This window comes from Anarrhichthys ocellatus, unplaced genomic scaffold (assembly GCF_004355925.1).
Source record: "Anarrhichthys ocellatus isolate YVR2014 unplaced genomic scaffold, GSC_Weel_1.0 scaffold24, whole genome shotgun sequence".
Lineage (NCBI taxonomy): Eukaryota > Metazoa > Chordata > Actinopteri > Perciformes > Anarhichadidae > Anarrhichthys > Anarrhichthys ocellatus.
Genome location: NW_022280054.1, coordinates 1,371,017 through 1,388,046, shown reverse-complemented (window position 1 = coordinate 1,388,046; position 17,030 = coordinate 1,371,017). Strand labels below are relative to the sequence as shown.

The 17,030-nt window shown below is 40.2% G+C and overlaps 3 protein-coding genes across 4 annotated transcripts in view; all 3 read left to right on the top strand.

Moving 5' to 3' along the window:
- Positions 1–786: 786 nt before the first annotated feature.
- Positions 787–5,051, top strand: LOC116391016 (zinc transporter 1). The gene is made up of 6 exons (XM_031861212.1): positions 787–896; positions 1,738–2,334; positions 3,106–3,411; positions 3,657–3,931; positions 4,044–4,231; positions 4,487–5,051. Exons 2-6 carry the CDS (start codon positions 1,746–1,748, stop codon positions 4,794–4,796), a joined length of 1,668 nt encoding a protein of 555 aa, XP_031717072.1. The 5' UTR covers positions 787–896; positions 1,738–1,745; the 3' UTR covers positions 4,797–5,051.
- A 1,714-nt stretch (positions 5,052–6,765) lies between these two features.
- On the top strand, positions 6,766–9,772 carry mrpl28 (mitochondrial ribosomal protein L28). 2 transcript variants are annotated; one of them, XM_031861127.1, is made up of 6 exons: positions 6,766–6,877; positions 7,531–7,836; positions 8,488–8,640; positions 8,727–8,861; positions 8,987–9,073; positions 9,308–9,772. In XM_031861127.1, exons 2-6 carry the CDS (start codon positions 7,552–7,554, stop codon positions 9,398–9,400), a joined length of 753 nt encoding a protein of 250 aa, XP_031716987.1. In that variant the 5' UTR covers positions 6,766–6,877; positions 7,531–7,551; the 3' UTR covers positions 9,401–9,772. The 2 variants fall into 2 exon arrangements, with proteins under 2 accessions (XP_031716987.1, XP_031716988.1); XM_031861128.1 differs by lacking the exon at positions 6,766–6,877 and having other exon boundaries at positions 6,891–7,836.
- Positions 9,773–16,460: 6,688 nt separating this feature from the next.
- LOC116390846 (scavenger receptor cysteine-rich type 1 protein M130-like) overlaps positions 16,461–17,030 on the top strand; it is a 3,055-nt gene continuing 2,485 nt past the window's right edge. Inside the window, exons 1-2 of the mRNA XM_031860960.1 lie at positions 16,461–16,836; positions 16,930–16,979. Coding sequence (XP_031716820.1) covers positions 16,461–16,836; positions 16,930–16,979 — 426 coding nt within the window. The remainder of the gene's footprint in view (positions 16,837–16,929; positions 16,980–17,030) is intronic.

Below are 17,030 nucleotides of genomic sequence, written 5' to 3'. Positions count from 1 at the left end.
CCCCCCCCCCCCCCCCATCACCTATTTAACAATATGTGCAAAACACAATTACAAACAAACACGATACCAATACCAGTACCCTTAAAGTAACACTGATAAAAAGAGAGTACTTCATTTGATTCCTTTTTTCCCTCCTTCATTCCGTCGCTAAAGTACCACCACTACCTCTGCTTTTATTTTCATCGGGGGCCACAGGTGTGTAGGCCTAGTAGCCAAACCTTCAAACGTTTTGGGACTGCCAACTCTGTCAAATACTGACCCACTTTACCACTCCACAGGCTGTATGGGTAGCTGCTAGTGGGGAAAACACACATTACATTACATCAAAGAACACTCGCAGTGATTGGCTGTGAGCCACGCCACACAAATATGGGTTTAGTTTTTTTAGTACAAAAAGGTTTGAAAAGTTTGATACTACTTGGATTATTTTAGTCGATATCTTAAAGGCGGTCGGTACCGATACCCAGACCTACCTCTGCCTCTTGCTGGGGCCGAGTGCTGCCTGTTACCTTCATTTAAACATCAAGGCAGTCTTTTTTTTTTTTTAGACATAACCTTATGTTCTGCTTATATAATCCTGACAATACAATGGGGATTTAATTAGTGCAAATTAGCTTCACTGGATCTGCTCAGAGAGTGTGTGAAGGCTGGGTGGGCTCTGTGATCGCCCTGTGAACCAGAGAGCGGAGGAGGGAATGCAAACAGGGACGACTGGGGAGAGGCGATACCACCCATCCCCTCCTCCCCAGCTCACATGACTGCGATTAGAGGAGGAGTGTGGTGGGACGTGGGATGTGAGCACGATGAATGACATTTTTGGGATTTTGGCGCACAGATCACATCCAAGAACTCAACTTGTCTTTGATTGCTGATTGAGGGTCATCCACTTGTCTGGGGTAATTTAACTTTATACTAAAAAGAAAAAAGTGTACATTTGTCTTAAATTTAGATTCGTTATGCTTGAGCAAATTAGCTTGTTGTGTGTTAAATGTAGTGTTGCGAGAAATGCTCAGATATTTTGTTCAAGTAAAACCACAGTGTGGAAAATACTCTGTTACAAACAAAAGTCCATGAACCAAAAGTAATAATACTCATTATGCAGAATGGGGAGTTTCAGAACAATATATTATATTTCTGGATTATAATTACTGATGCATTAATGTGTACATACTTTAATGTTTCAGCTGGTAAATTTGGGGTCAAATTGAACTACTTTGCTGGGAACTTCTTCATATCCTCCACATCAATATCGTTTTATCTTCACCAATAATAATACATCATCATTTATCTGTTGATTACATTTTGCATTATCAATCTCAATCTGCAAAATAACTTTTATCTCCAGTTATCAAATCACTGCCGGGGAGTAAAAAGTACAATAGTTGCATCTGAAATGATGGACTATTTGTATGAAGTTGCAGAAAATGGAAATTAAAGTGTCTGAAATTGTACAGGAGTGAATAACTCAGTCATGCTGAGGCCCGCTGGTGTAATTAATTTTGAATGATTATTAAAAGCAGAGATGGAAACTAACAATGTTTCTAGAAATAGAAAGTAATAACACTGAAGCAAATGCAAATGGGTTTTTAAATCATATTTACATCCTTTTTTTTTAAATATAATGAGCATAATGAAGAGCATGCAAGGTGGAGATTGTCAGAACAAGTGTGTGTGTGTGTGTGTGTGTGTGTGTGTTTGAGTATATGAAGTATTCTAGTGTGTGTTTTTTACTCTCAGTTGCAGGTATGAGGGTGCTACACTGGTGCATGCTGGGAGTGACCATCCTGCTGCTGGTCTGCGAGGTCACCATCAGTCATCTGTGCAATTCCCTCATCACGTTAGTGGATGGTTTCCACACGCTCTTCATCTTCTTGCGCATGGCTCTTCCTCCTCCTCAAACAGCAAGCATAAAAAAGAACCCGCTCTCCTCTTCAGATTCCTCCGCATCTCCTCCACATGCTTCCTCCTCCTCCTCAGAAGTACTTCCCTCCATCCTGCCTGCAGGGTCATCCATTGAATCGCCACCTGGGACCCGGGCCGATGGGCCCCCGGACTGTGGCGTGTCCTTCACCAGCAGCAGGATTCAGCCTGTGGGGGCTTTCTTTTCTGCCCTCCTCCTCACCTCTCTGTGTCTCTCTTACTTCATGGAAATCGTCAGCTTTTCCCTGGAGCCACACCCAGTGCAGCGCCCCCTGCTGCTGGTGGTGGTCGGAGCTGTCAGTCTGCTTCATAAGCTGCTGGTGGTCTGGCTGAAGTGGGATCAGCTGCAGAATGAGAGGGCCGATGCCAGCAGGCAGCCGAGGAACGAATCTCACCTTGAAGTGAACCAGAGAGGTAACATCACCTACATGGGTACATGGTCACTTTGAAAGCATGATGCACACATATATACAGCACAACAATATGTGGTACAAATAATAGTAATAAGGCATATGTATTGAGGCTGTAATAAATAGCTTTATTAACAGTCAATTAATCACTTTCAAATGCCTTATATTTCAGTCATAAGCCATTAATAAGAACTTTTGGGTTGCCAGGTTGTGGTCCGTGTTGCCCTCCTCCCAGTGTTCAGTTTTGATGCTAATCTAAGTTTATAAGAATGCCAGCTGAAGCTTCACATTTACCATATATTGATCCTCATGTGATTTTTTTACAACTGCAATCTGGACATCCAGTTCCAGCTGGTCTGATCAATCTAATCTGAGATACAATAGTTAGTTGTTCAATGTGTGATGACCACACTTTAAACTGTACCTAAGGATTTTAAAGTCCAATATCATGTAAGACACATTGCTGCAATTCGGGTGAAATTCATTCATTTTGAAGAATGTGCCACGGATTTCAATGTGGAATTCGTGGCAGATCACAATGATGCACGAGGCTTAAAAAATCCTGCTGCAGAGCCCCTCTCTCACGTCATGTGAAAGCACTTGTAATAGCATTATGTAATAATCTTTTACCACAGAATAATTAGCGTGCCTGTCCGGGTGATGCTAGTGTACAGACACATTTCCCTTTGAAGTAGCTGCCAGGTGTATATTCAGCTGTAAGGAACATCAAACAGTGTCCACGTTTGTTTTTCATTCCTCTGTTCGACTCCCACAGTCTTGGCTGCAGAGGAACCCAAAGGCCAGGCTGAGCCGGGGCGAGTCCTGGAAGATGTTAGCTACGTCCAATCTGCCGTGGACAACTCGCTCCACAATGGGGCGCTGGTCCTGTGCAACCCGGGAACCTCCAGCGTCCCTGACCCTGACTCTCAAACTGCCAAACAACAGCCAGTCCACCTGCATGCAGCAGCTCAACAGGACCGCAGGGACTGTGAGGCAGCCAGCGGTGTCGCAGATTTGAAGGTCTGCAAGTGTGAGAGTCGTTCAGAAGACATCACAGACAACACCTGCATGGGACATCTTGGTAAGAGAGCTCCTTGGACTGTCACCTTTCTAGCTTTAGGGTCCCGTAGAAAAAGAGCCACATGAGAAAATAACAAATGAAGTCAATGCACATATTTCAATATTTGTTTTTCATATGTGACCAAATGAGATTGCCTATTTGTTGTGGGTGAGGTGAGTTTTTGCAGGTGAAATAACATTTCTTTAATGATAAATGTGTCGTTTATCGATGTGAAGATCATGTTTTGCTGTTTTCTCTCCCTTCAGACAGTCAAACTGCATCTAATACCAAAGTCTACAAGTCGTCCCATCACATTGAGAGGACCGTACCAAGCAGCCAGCGGCCAGTCAGTCGCGTGTCCTTTGTCCTCGTCATGCAGGGCCTCACTAGCTCTCTGCTGGCTCTGATCAACAGCCTGGTGATGCTGCTGGTCGGCCCACAGTTCCTACACAGCTCGGGAACCTGTGGCCTGCTGGTTTACCTGGATCCTGTTCTCTCCCTGCTGGCTGTGATTGTGCTGATCGCCACCGCTGCACCACAGGTCGGTGTGTTTATGTCATGCATTTTAGTTTAAATGTTGCTTTTAAGCATTTAGCTGAAGCTCTTATGTGTGCTGCAGCTGTACCTGCACTGATTGTTGTAAATCTCTCCAGGTGCACAGGTATGGACTTCTGCTGCTACAGGCCACACCTCCACACATTTGCGCATCTGATCTTGGAAGAAGGATTACGAGTGTCCCCGGAGTGCAGGCTGTGCACAACCTTCACATCTGGCAGTTAACTGAATCCTTCATGGTGGCCTCTGTCCATGTACACTGCCATGCTGGGTTTCCAATGCACAGGTGAAGTGGAAAGGTCTTTTGACTTTGGTACTAAGGGGTTCTAACAAACCATGGCCAGTCAATTCTGATTGGCTGAAAGGTATGGATTAATTTTGTGTAACCGTACAGTATAACCGGACACTTTTAATATGCGTTTGCCCTTCTAAATGAATGTGTTAGTATTAAACTGTAAAGACAGCAACAGTGAGGCTTAACAATGGCTAAAGCTCAAAGCTCTATATTTTATTAATGCAGAATCCTTTCACACATGTGCAGGTGTGCTGATCTGATGTCGGGGGTCACTAAGGTGCTGCAGAGTGTTGGAGTGAGCTGCTGCACCGTCCAACCAGAGTTTGCCTCCTGCTCTGGGTCCTCTGCAGGCAGCGAGGGGGACGCCTCCCCTGTCATCCACAGAGAGGACCCCTCCCTGCCACCTCTTCTGGCCTGCAGCCTCGCCTGTGGAAAGGCCTGCGCTGGGTCTATGTGTTGCTCTCCCGTAGAGGAGGAGACCAGCCTGCTGGCACCACCAGCTGGGGAAACAAAGGAAGAGCCTCAGACACTGGTCATCGAGAACACCTTCCTCTGACTGAAGTAGTTGAAATAAATGAATGAATGTAAAGGTAAAGGTAGTGGATGATGCGGAAAAATGAACAGATTTTGAAAGTGTAATCTGTCCTAAAACATGGCTCATACATTACATGTAAATGTTATGTTTATGTTAGTTTGATGACATTAAACATGGCGCTGCAATATCAAGCGAGACATTTCTTCTTGTGGTGGCCTCATTTGTACTCCGAACCTCTGTATTCTCTACCATGTATGTATAAACAAATAATACTAAAGTGTGTCTCTTTTTATTTTAAGATAATATAGAATGTATCCCGGTGTCACAGCGACCAATGAAAGTAAAAGAACAAATGTATAAAGATATGTGATTTAATAGGCTACTGTATTATATGAGTATCCACTTTAATACTGAATGAAACTATACACCCAGTGGTGGAAAGTAACAAAGTACATTTACTCAAGTACTGTACTTGATGAACTTGAACTTTATTTCATTTTATGCTACTTTTTACTTCTACACCATTCAAACGCAACTATTGTACCTTTTTCAAGCCACTACATTTATTTTACAGCTATAATTATTAGCTAAATTACAGGTTATGTTTTTATATGTAAAACAAAAACTTTATAAAATATTTATTTTATGTTTATAAAGTACTGTTAACTACATATCAGTGTATAGATGGAGTATGAAGTAGGATAGTTCAAATTAGCTCCACCTCAACCAACTACAACGTTGATGCATCACTTAAATTAATACAATCTCAATACTTTAAATACATTTTTGCTAAAACTACTATTTACTTGCTCACTTGTAATGGAGTACTTTCATTTTTATTATTTGAATACTCCTTCCATGAATAGAATGAGGAATAAGACAGTTGAAATAACTTGCACCTGAAGGATTGGATCTCGGTGATGTAATGTAGCAGCAAATACAGTTGTTGCAGCAAAAATGTGAGACTGAGAGATTTCATCAGACTACACACAGATGGGTTTTACATGGCAAACGCTACAGGAAATACACAGGCACACCTATGCATCCATTATTCATGTCATCAGTTACACCTGTGCCTTTCTATCTGTGTTTAATCGTAATCTTCTATATTTCTTACCTATGATGACGCCATGTCGCTCCGCCTTTTTATTGTCAGACAGCCAATCGCAATGCACCTATTTTGAATAGCACAACACAGACCCGACTACGTTCCCCGTTTTTGTGTTTATTCGACAATAATATGCTTAACAACATCCGGCACGTGATGGTACTTTGTATACGAGCGCTCTGTCATAAAAGCAAACTGACGTTCATTAACGAGACACCATTACTCAAAACACTGTCGTTGATAGATTGTATATATACTCTTCCGCAACCTCTTTTAAAATGCCCGGATGAGCCTCGGTGGTCCGGGGTGCAGGCTTCAAACCTGTAGCTGCTTAGCGGCAGAGTGGTTCAATTCCACCTTTCGGGCGTAAGTACGCGATATGACCGTTAACTACGTAAGTGAAGGAGTCATGACAACGATTTGTACATCTACGTGTTATTTGATCGAAACGCTTGTTCTACACTCTTGTTCGAAGGGAAAAGCGTCACATGTTTTAATTCGCTATAGTACAAATAAGCATTGTTATTTTACCTTTGTTACATGATTTATCTAATAGCTACGTTACTTACTTTTTATACACAAAACTCATAGGCAATATGTATTTTAAGAGAATTTAAAATAACAAAAATGAAAACATACGATCAATGATTTCCTATTGTAAAATCAAATGTATGAAAAAGTTCATACATTATACGTTGTAAATAAACCCAGGGTAATAACTGGGGGAGCAGAATTTACGCTGAATCTACATCCGCTTTGCCAAGAAAACGACATTGATTGACAGTGTATGAAAACCAATCATCTGTGAGCATTTCCTGTCCACCATCCAATCATGTTCCCCCCCTGGTGTGGGTTGGCCGATCAATGCGGAAACGCGTCTGTGCAGCAGAGGCAGTGGCTGGTGTGCGTGATGTCCTTGCCCGCTGAATGTTGGACTAACCTGGATTGGAAACTCACTTAGTACTTGGTGGAGGTCACTTTTACATCATAACTGGTAAGGCAGACCTTTAAGCGTGCTCTTAACCTTCTATCAGACTCATAGAGGCTGATGTTTAGATGTATGACTGTGTTATTGCCCCTGTGCCTGTTAGCGTGCTGCTAACTCGATGTCGCTGGTGTTTTAAACATCAACATGTTTAATGATTGATTAATCATTTATTAAGTTAAATGCCAAACCATCACTGCTGCAAACAATTGGACATTTTGACTTGGGGCACTGGGACTTTATAATGGGCATTTGTTCACAGTTTGTTGACATTTTATAGAAGAAACTGTCAATCAAATTATAAATGCATAGTTTATTTATAATAAATCTAATCGTTACTTGGAGACCTAGGATTTAGTACTTGGTCTGATCAGGAAACAAAAGATTCAGTGCGTCCTAAATGAAAACCCTTAACATTTGTAACTCTGTGACCATAAATATTGCTTGTTAAATGAGGAAAACATCTTATTAGTGAAATTTAAATAGATTATTTTCTTTAACTAAATCCCAAATCTCTACTGTATGAAAAAATCTGCCCCACCTTATAAATGGAAGTGCAACTCGCAAAACTAGGTAGAGAAAGTTATAATGCTGTGTTGTGAACTACTGATTTTCTTATTGATTTCCTGTAGTAACTGTTTCATCCTTAACCCGTCTTTCAGATTTGACTTGAAGCGTCCGTTATGCCTTTTCATAAATACTCCCCCAAAATCTGGGACGTCCTAAAGCTAAAGCAGGGCATCTACGCTCGTCTGCCCACACACTACCTTAAGTCCCTCGAGCAGAAAGAGCCACAACCCGTCCACTGGAAGCCTTTGGGAGTCCAGTACCAAGCCAACCCAACAACGGGGCAGAAGGAGCGGGTACAGGACGTCCCGGTACCCATCTACTACCCTCCGCACTCCCAGGACGGCCTGTGGGGAGGAGAGGGCTGGATATCAGGCTTCAGATATGCCAATAATGACAAAGTGAGTATCTGGGAAAAGGGATTGTCTGTCTTTGGTTCTACTGGTGTCATGTGACTGTCCACTCGCTGTCAACCTCCTTTTCTTCTTGTTAACCTTTCAATTTACCAAAAATATCATAAAATTCTAGTTTTGTTTTAGTGGAAATTCAAATTATTCAGCAGCAAAATGGTTATGCTCACAAATGTGAAAATATTAAATGCAATCTTCTTTGTAAGATATTACAGTACTTTAGTATAATGTTTCAGTACTTTTATGATATGTTGTAATTTAAAACATGTTTTGGGTAAAACCCTAAATATCTTTAATCTCAAAATATTTGTATCTATTAAGAATGTATCCATTAAGAAACATACAAAATATACATGTAAGTTTTCACTCTGTTCATCACACTTTGTCTTATTTCTTTATTGTACTAAATGGGATTGTTGTGTGGACACACTCAACAGCACTGTCATAGATATCACTATAAGTACTTTATTATAAGTTGTATGTTTACACAACTCAGCTGCAATTAATATAAATATGTAGGCTACATTGAAAAAAAGTCATTGCATGTTTAAAGTATGTATTGAAATATATAAATATGTGGCACTAAAGCCCAGAGGACGTTTAGATTGTTCTCAACATGTTCTGATGTTTCTCTCTCTGTAGATGTCGACTCGTCTGAAGAAGACCTGGAAACCACAGCTGTTCAAGAGAGAGTTGTACAGCGAGATCCTCGATCACAAGTTCACCATCACAGTCACAGCACGCACTCTGAACCTCATCGACGCCGCCTTCGGATTCGACTTCTATATTCTCAACGTAAGAGAGCGTTTTTACTGTTGTGTAACAAAATTACATTTTCCAATTGGCTTCTCATGTGACTGTAATTATCCAACTCCTGTCAGACGTCAAAGGAAGACCTGAACTCCAAGTTGGGGGAGGACCTGAAGAGGGCCATGTTGCTTCGCCTGGCACGCAGAAACACAGAGCTTTACCCCTCCGACCCCGTCAAGGGAGAGAAGGTCTACATCAAATACAAGGTAGGTGGGATGTGTTAAAGTGATTAAAACTAACCTTGATGTTTACCAGCTGCTGTACACGAGAAGGAGTTGTGATTAAAAAACAAATTATGTTTTTCTTTCTCTGGTTCCTTCTGTCTGAGCAGCAGTTTGAGATCCCGGAGGAGGAGGCCGAGTGGTTGGGTCTGAGTCTGGAGGAGGCCGTGGAGAAACAGAGGCAGCTGGAGCACAAGGTCACCTCATTCAGCACTTGTTTCAGACGTTTGACCTCAACAGAAATGCAGAAGAAATGTTGCTAAATATCTTCTATTTCTTATGAGAAAGACATTAGAAATCTCTATCCCACCTTAATAAAATCACAGCCCCCTGAAACATGTGAAAGGAATGTTGATTTGTTATGCTAAAGTTGTGCACAGTCTATGATTAATCCGTCCTAACTCAGTTGTGTTCACCCTCTTGTCTCTCAGGAGCCGGAGCCTCTGTTCAAGGCCTGTGTGGAGGAGCTGGTGGAGGAGCTGCACATCCAAAAACTCTCGGAGCCACACCTCCATAGAGAATAAGTGAAGAAGCGAACCGTCTGAGCGGGACAGAGGCATCTTTTCATACTGAAAAATGAAGTAGGTTGAGCTGTCAAGCTTCTCCAGACTGTGGTGGGAGTTACACGGTTCCTGAAACGTTTTCACCCGGGAGAACATCCTGCAGTATCAGCTTGTATTTCCATCTGAGAGCAACACAAAGGTGGAAAAGACACAAATGATGAGGCCATGTTGGAGTAATGCTTATTTATTTCCCCTCACATTTAAGATCCATACATAAGACATTTTAGGAATTAAGAGAAAAGCCTCCGTTAGTGTAAATACTCCCTGACCAGTTGTGATATCAGGCCCTTGTACAGGATATCCAAGAAATAAAAGATTCCTTTTTTTCTTAAACCCTGTTTCTGCTCATCTGTTGTTTCCCATAGTTATTAAATCAGTTCATTATTTAATTCACTGCATGACTTTAGGTGAGAGGTCTTTTAAGTTACAGAAATGGTTCGACGTTTTGGGTGATGTGCTTATTTTGCTTGATGAATGCAAGCAAAATCCATGCAACACAGTTATTAAACGCAATTGTAAAAGTATTAATACCACATTGATGATAAAATACTAAATACGGACATACGTACATATCCAAATAAGTCAATTAATCTGACCCCTAAACAGACCTCCTTCCTGACACAGCTGGCCATCGCCATGGAAAGCTATCGAGCACCAATCTATATTAATACTTTTATTGATATGAATGATTTAAGTTTGTTATACTTGCTAATAACCAAACACGCTCCTGCCAGATCCCAACATAGGTATCGCTACAAATGCTGGATGAGACCAGTATGATATGTTACATTAGATCAGGGGTATTCAATTAAAGTTCAACGAGGTCCATTTAGAGAGAAGTTCCTCATCAAAGGTCCAGAACATCACAGTAATGGCTAACTTGTTCTATGATTTAGTCCCATATAGTATATTGAATTAGCCAACATGTCGTCAACAACTGACTGTCAAATCAAATAAAGAAAGTGTATTAAATAATATCTGAACAATATTTATTGTCACTTTTTAAATTGAACTGGATGAATTATAAATAATAAATACTCTAATAATAAATAAATGTTCTTCTCATTTCAATTAAAATAAGGACTGAATTAAAGAATAAATTCAAGAACTGAAAGCTTTTGAAAAATGTGTTAAGATAAAGTATTTCATTTTAGAAAAAATTATTTCACTGAAAGCTTTAAATTCAGGTGTGAAGCCTGACCACTGTTCTCTTCTTGGAGAACGTGACATGAAATAACTTCTCTAATGTTATTCTCCTACTCTTCATTCTCTTTCCTTGGGTACATCCCAAGTCTCTTAATTGTCAATGGCCCAATCCCAATGTCCCCCCTAAAGCCTCAAACCCTGAACCCTCAAGGACTTACTGACGTCACCTGGTAAGTGGTTGAGTGTGGGAGACTGTGAGGGCTTGAAATGGTGTAAATATGAATGGGACAGCACTTTGCTGCAACATATCACGTTAACATGAAAACGACAATACATCATATTTTTTGTCGTTTAATTTCGTGTATAATTGTAGGTCTTTATTTTATACTTTGTACTCCCTGATTTGAATGTCTTCCAGGCTCTTTCCTCACAAGATGAGGTAACTTCATATCATCTATTTACTTGTTTTTGTCAAAACACCTTCAATGACAAAATCAAATATTTGATGAAAAAATAAATATTCTCTGATTTCATGTTTATTTTTTGTTCCATCTTTAATCCTTAATGTTTCGGTGTAAATTTAACTATTAAATCTTCTATTTTAATGGCATAAGTCAGAACCAGGTCGAGGGTGTGGTTTCTGTTGACTCTGACAGAAGCCAATCAAATCTAATAATGAGATAAACGCAGTACTAAGGCTATTATCCACATGAATATTAAAGTCACCTACAATAATGACTTTATCTGTTTTAAGGACTAGACTTGATAAGAACTCTGACCTGGGGCCCGGTACATAACAAATATAACTGGCTGTATTGTTTTCCAGGTTGGGTATGAAAGACTAAGAACCATTCAAATGAGTTATAGTCTAGTTTAGGTTTAGGGTTTAGTAATAATAGGCTTGAGTCAAAAATGGCTGCTACTTGAGGAATGTGAGTATTAATATGACTTGGAGGAGTTGATTAATTTATGCTGACATATTCTTCAGTACACAGCCAGGTTTCAGTAAGACAAAATAAATCAATCTGATTTTAAATCATTTACTAATACAGCTTTAGATGACAAAGATCTGCTGTTTAAGAGTCCACATTTAATTCTCCTATTTTGTTGGTGGTGTTAACTTGTATTCGGTTATTTTGTTGAACTCCTCTTCTGTTTACTTTAGATTGTATTCATGTGCACACATTGTTTAACTACAGTGGCTAACGACTGAGCCTCCGTGGTGCAGAGCTGTGCTTCTCACTCACTAAGCCTCGCTCCAGAAAGAGGACATTTCCTCTCACAGAGCAGAACATGACACCCTCACACCAAACTCTTTTTGTTTGACGGCATGTTAAACTAGCCGATAGGCAGGTATCACACAAATGTGTGACTTGTTGACATCACTACTTTAAAAGTAAAGACAAGAATTGAGGGAGCTCAGAGAAAGTGTTTCTGAGGGGGAGAGTAACTCCCTTTAGTCGTGGACTTCAGGCTTTGAAACTTTACAGCCTTTTATTGTACAAAGATATACATACAGTATATAATATAATATATATTATATATAGCATACTAAAGGACAGGGATGAAGCAGAAAAGATCATAGGTCCTCTCTAATGCATCAATAATTATAATACAATAAAATTATAATATTCTGAAATGGTCCATTGTGCATAATGAGTGATTTTACTGTAACAGAGTATTTCTACAATGTTGTATTAGTACTTTTACTGAAGTAAAAGATGTGAGTACTTCTTCCATCTCTGCTCTCACAGGAGAAACTTGATAAAGTGCAACAACAGAGTCGGTTTTAATCAGGAGTTCACTAAATCATCAGAACTAATAAACCACTAGAAACTGTTCAGTGAAGGAGAAACAAACTGATGCACACATGATGTATGGATCACCATAGCAACATGGAGGAAGGTGGCTGGATGTGGTCACAGAGATATTGATCTGTTGATCGACGGTCAGATGGACCAGTGGGTCCAGAGCTGAAAACATCCTGCAGCTTTATGAAGGACTAAGGACTCGTTGTGGTTAAAACAACCACAACGAGACTCCAAAAAAACACAAAGAAACTTAAAACTACTACAAAGACACTAAAACTATTACAAAAAGACTAAAACAACCACAAACATTTTAAAACGACTACAGAGAGACTCAAAGCAACCATGAAAGTTAAAGAAAACCACAAACGGGTGTAAAACGACTACAAGAAAATATAAAACTACTATAATAGGACTCAAACAACCACAAACATTTTATAACAACTATAAGGAGACTCAAAATGACAGCAAAGAGAATCCAACTCTTTCCTATAATTCTCTTGCTCTATAGATTCATAGTTCTATGGTTCTACTACTTCCATGACCTCGCATGCTGTACAGGACAATAACTAAACAGATTTGTGTCAGACCAAAGTGAGAACCAAGACACCAGTGTGAAAAAGTGTCTGATCCACCGGTCAAACTGGAAACATGGTGGACAGAAGAACCTGATCATGTGACAGAGACTCTTCTCTGTAAAACTAAAGACAGATAACCCTTCAGTAAATCTCCACCTCTTCCTGTATGCAGATATATACTGAGGAGAACCCACAGACACACAGACGGGCAAAGAGACAGACGGGCAAAGAGACGGTCTACCTGGGCATCATGGATCACCTGTTGATGCTGCTGTTGCTGTGGAGCTCAGGTAGGACTCTGATTTAGAGATGATGTGCTTTATTTAAATATTTCTGTTGTATCTTTAAATCAGAGAACACACACACATACTCAAACACACTCACACACACATACTCAAACCCACTCACACACACTCACTCTCACACACGCTCACTCACACACACAGACACATACATGCACACACAAACACGCTCACACACGTACTCACACACGTACACACAAACACACATACTCAAACCCAGACTCACGCATACACAAGAAAACATTAAAACTGCTCAACAATTTTATTGCAATTCCACTAAACAGTGAAGACAATGGAGTGAGGTCGTATTGTCGCATTATTCAAAATAAATAAATTATTCCTCGTGAAAAATAATGAATTAAAGTCATTAATTATTGACTGCATGAACTGTATGAACTCCATGTCAAAAGAAACACCACAAAAGTTTCCTCTTGGTTTATAAAACGTGATGATGTGACCTGAACTTTGTCAAATCGTACACATTCAAGTTAAAATCACCCAAATTTTAATCGTAAGTTATTGATTATATTTGTAGTAAATTAATATAATATTTCTGTAATCAATGTATATTCAGTAATTATCTCTGTGTGATTCAGACTCATGATTAATTGACAAGAAACGATGCAGCATGTAATCAGTGAGGCTGTTTGTAATCTGATATCAGCCTCACTGTTTCCTGTTCACTCTCCTACAGACGTATCAAGAGTTGGGATCTGGCAGAAGCTTGTTTGGTTATTAGCAAGTATGAACATTAAGTTATTGACATTCATACAATTATTAATATCAATAGGATTACTAACATATATTAATAATAACGGGGCAAAACCCTGGGATCAGGGACCAGTAACCAAACTGTGGATTAACAGTCAAAGTACTATTCTACATTCAGAGTGAACAGTGAAGGTTTGAATCACATCCAGCTATATTACAACACATATGCCCAAAATAATCACAGAAACTGCTCCTTAAAATATGACAGAGTTATAAACCAATAATATAAATCAACAAACATCTATTATACAACTACAAGCATACTACCTAAAAACCACAAACATGTGTTTGTGTATGGGGTCAGATCAGTCTCAATAATTGCAAATGCACACAGAAAGACTCACAAATGCAAACAGAAAGATTCACAAATATACACAACACAATGTTTGTTGTGATTGTATGTAATGGTGGGTGTGTTGGAAATGTTTGGATGTGAGCTGCTGTCTTCTTAACTTTTGACATTTCTCTTTTTTTAGCCCCTTCCCTAAGGGTGCTTTGCCTTCTGCCAGGAAGCCATTGTTAATAAAAAGTTAAATTTTAAAAATAATACATTTCCTGTTTGTGGTATTGTCACAAAAAAAAGATTACCCTTTAATCGACTCTTCTGTGATTGGCTGAAACGGATGGAGACATCTAAAAAACAGTCTTGTTTTTTAATGCAGGTTCAGCTGTCTGAATATCAATGTAACAACATCCAAATAAGTTTTTGGTGAAATTTCCATTTCTATTATATTTACTTAAAACAACAAATATGTGTCTATTTCTCCAGGACTCCAGGCTGAAGGAAATCACACATCAACAGGTAAATAGAGAAAGAAACGAGAAATAAAGATTCAATGAAGCAGAATCAGCAGTCAATTTTGATTTTATATTTTATTAATTCTATTTATTTATTTTACTGACGACTCTCTTGTTTCTGTTCAGAACCTGTCAGGTTGGTGGGAGGAGACACCGCTGACTATGTTCAGTCTGGACCTATTCGGAATTATCTTTCAATATCAAATATCAGAAATGTCTATTCCACCATCTTGAAACTCACCTGCTCAGGTAAACCCATCAATGACGTCATCTATGACAGTAATCATGTGTATCCAGGTTGACACACACATGCACCAGCTAGAATGGCAGCAGACTTGTCTGATGAGCTGCTGCCTCAGTAAATCAGATGCTGAATGCACCAAGATGTCTTTATATATGAAACCTACATGTCTGCTGCTTAAGGAGTCCTCTGGGCCAACCAACAACTAGCCTGAAAGGACTCCTTCAGCTTCACAGCTTTCTTATTCACACCACCAGGGACATGCGGTCAGGGGAGTCATCATGAAAAGTAAAAAACAAATAATGATCAAATAAAATAAAATATTAATATTTCTCTACTGATCTGTGCTATAAATGTATTTTCTGTATGATTCCAATCATTTTACGCATTTTTATAATCAAAATCGCTGAATTTGCGCATGTCCTGTTTAAACAGACACGCGAGGTGAGGCAGCAACGAGCTGTGCCTCATCTCAGATTGTGCAATCCCTCACAAACCGGGTTGAGCGCACGCCTTTTGCTTTCTCATTGTTTGTCACCACTGTAATATTTGTAGGCACCTTTATCATATGTTCTTTCTTTCCATATAATAGGTCATGTATTTCACGTATGTGTAGAACCTATTTAGTCTTGCTGATCTGACATAAAAGCGCAGTAACAAAGCACAGAGGGGAGGCAAACAGTAGCCTACATCTGCCTCAATGAAGGGAGCGTGCGAGAGCCCACGGGTCGGGTTCATGCTTGATCAGCCGTTGCTCTTCTTCTACACTTCTCTTCTTCTTAGATTTAGCTTTGACCGCAAAAATGGAAGATTCTATATCTAAGCTTAAAAAAATCTCAAAAAACAGGGAAATATGACCACATCAACAGCCATTCAACGACAGGTAAAGTAACATGTTATGTGTTTGTTGTTCTCTTTATACATCCGTGGTTGTTACACAGATTATCGCGGGATTTCGCGATTTTCCTGGGTGGCGCCCGCGAGCACTCCGCTTCTGAAACGCTCCCGGTGGGGCAGGTCGGTAGGGCAGGTCGGAGATCGCGGTGCGCACACTCCCGGTGGAATCAAATATGTATCTTACCTGTGTGTGTGTGTGTGTGTGTGTGTGTGTAAAGAATGCTGAAATGAAATACGAAAAACTACCAGTAGTGAATGTGCACGCTGCCAATTGAATGGTGATTTAAGCTACTCTATTGGGTTCAGAATGAGTCAGTGCCTCACCAGCCACGAACTTCACTGCACGTCACAGGTTTCCACCAGCAGGTTCTTTGGTTTCCATCATAACAGGCACCAATGACCTACTGGACACAACTTTCAGCAGCTTTTTAGACAGATTTATATTCTGGATCACAGATATTCTAAGAACAATGAGGCAGAATGTTATTTAGTGTCTGGTGTCTTTTATCTCTCTCTCTTTCATCTTCTATCATCTCTCCAGACTCCGTCAGGCTGGTGAATGGGACTAGTGTGTGCTCAGGCAGACTGGAGGTGAAGTCTAACCAGTCTAACCAGTGGTGGTCCTCAGTGTGTGAAGATGACTTTGACCAGCAGGATGCAGAGGTGGTCTGTAGGGAGCTTGGCTGTGGGGCTCCTTCAGTCCTCCAGGGGGTGCTCTATGGAGAGGTGGAGGCTCCAATGTGGACCAAAGAGTTCCAGTGTGGAGGCAATGAGTCTGCTCTCCTGGACTGTAGAAGCTCAAGCTCAGATAGAAACACCTGCTCACCTGGCAAAGCTGTTGGACTCACCTGCTCAGGTAGAAGAGGAGCTGCAGCTTTGATCTGGTTAATTTCTGTTCTACTGAAACTCACTTTGTTCTTTTACTGATGACTCTCTTGTTTCTGTTCAGAACCTGTCAGGTTGGTGGGAGGAGACAGTCGCTGTGCAGGAACACTGGAGGTGAAACTGAGAGACTGGAGACCAGTATATTACTCTGGTTTGACCCTGAAG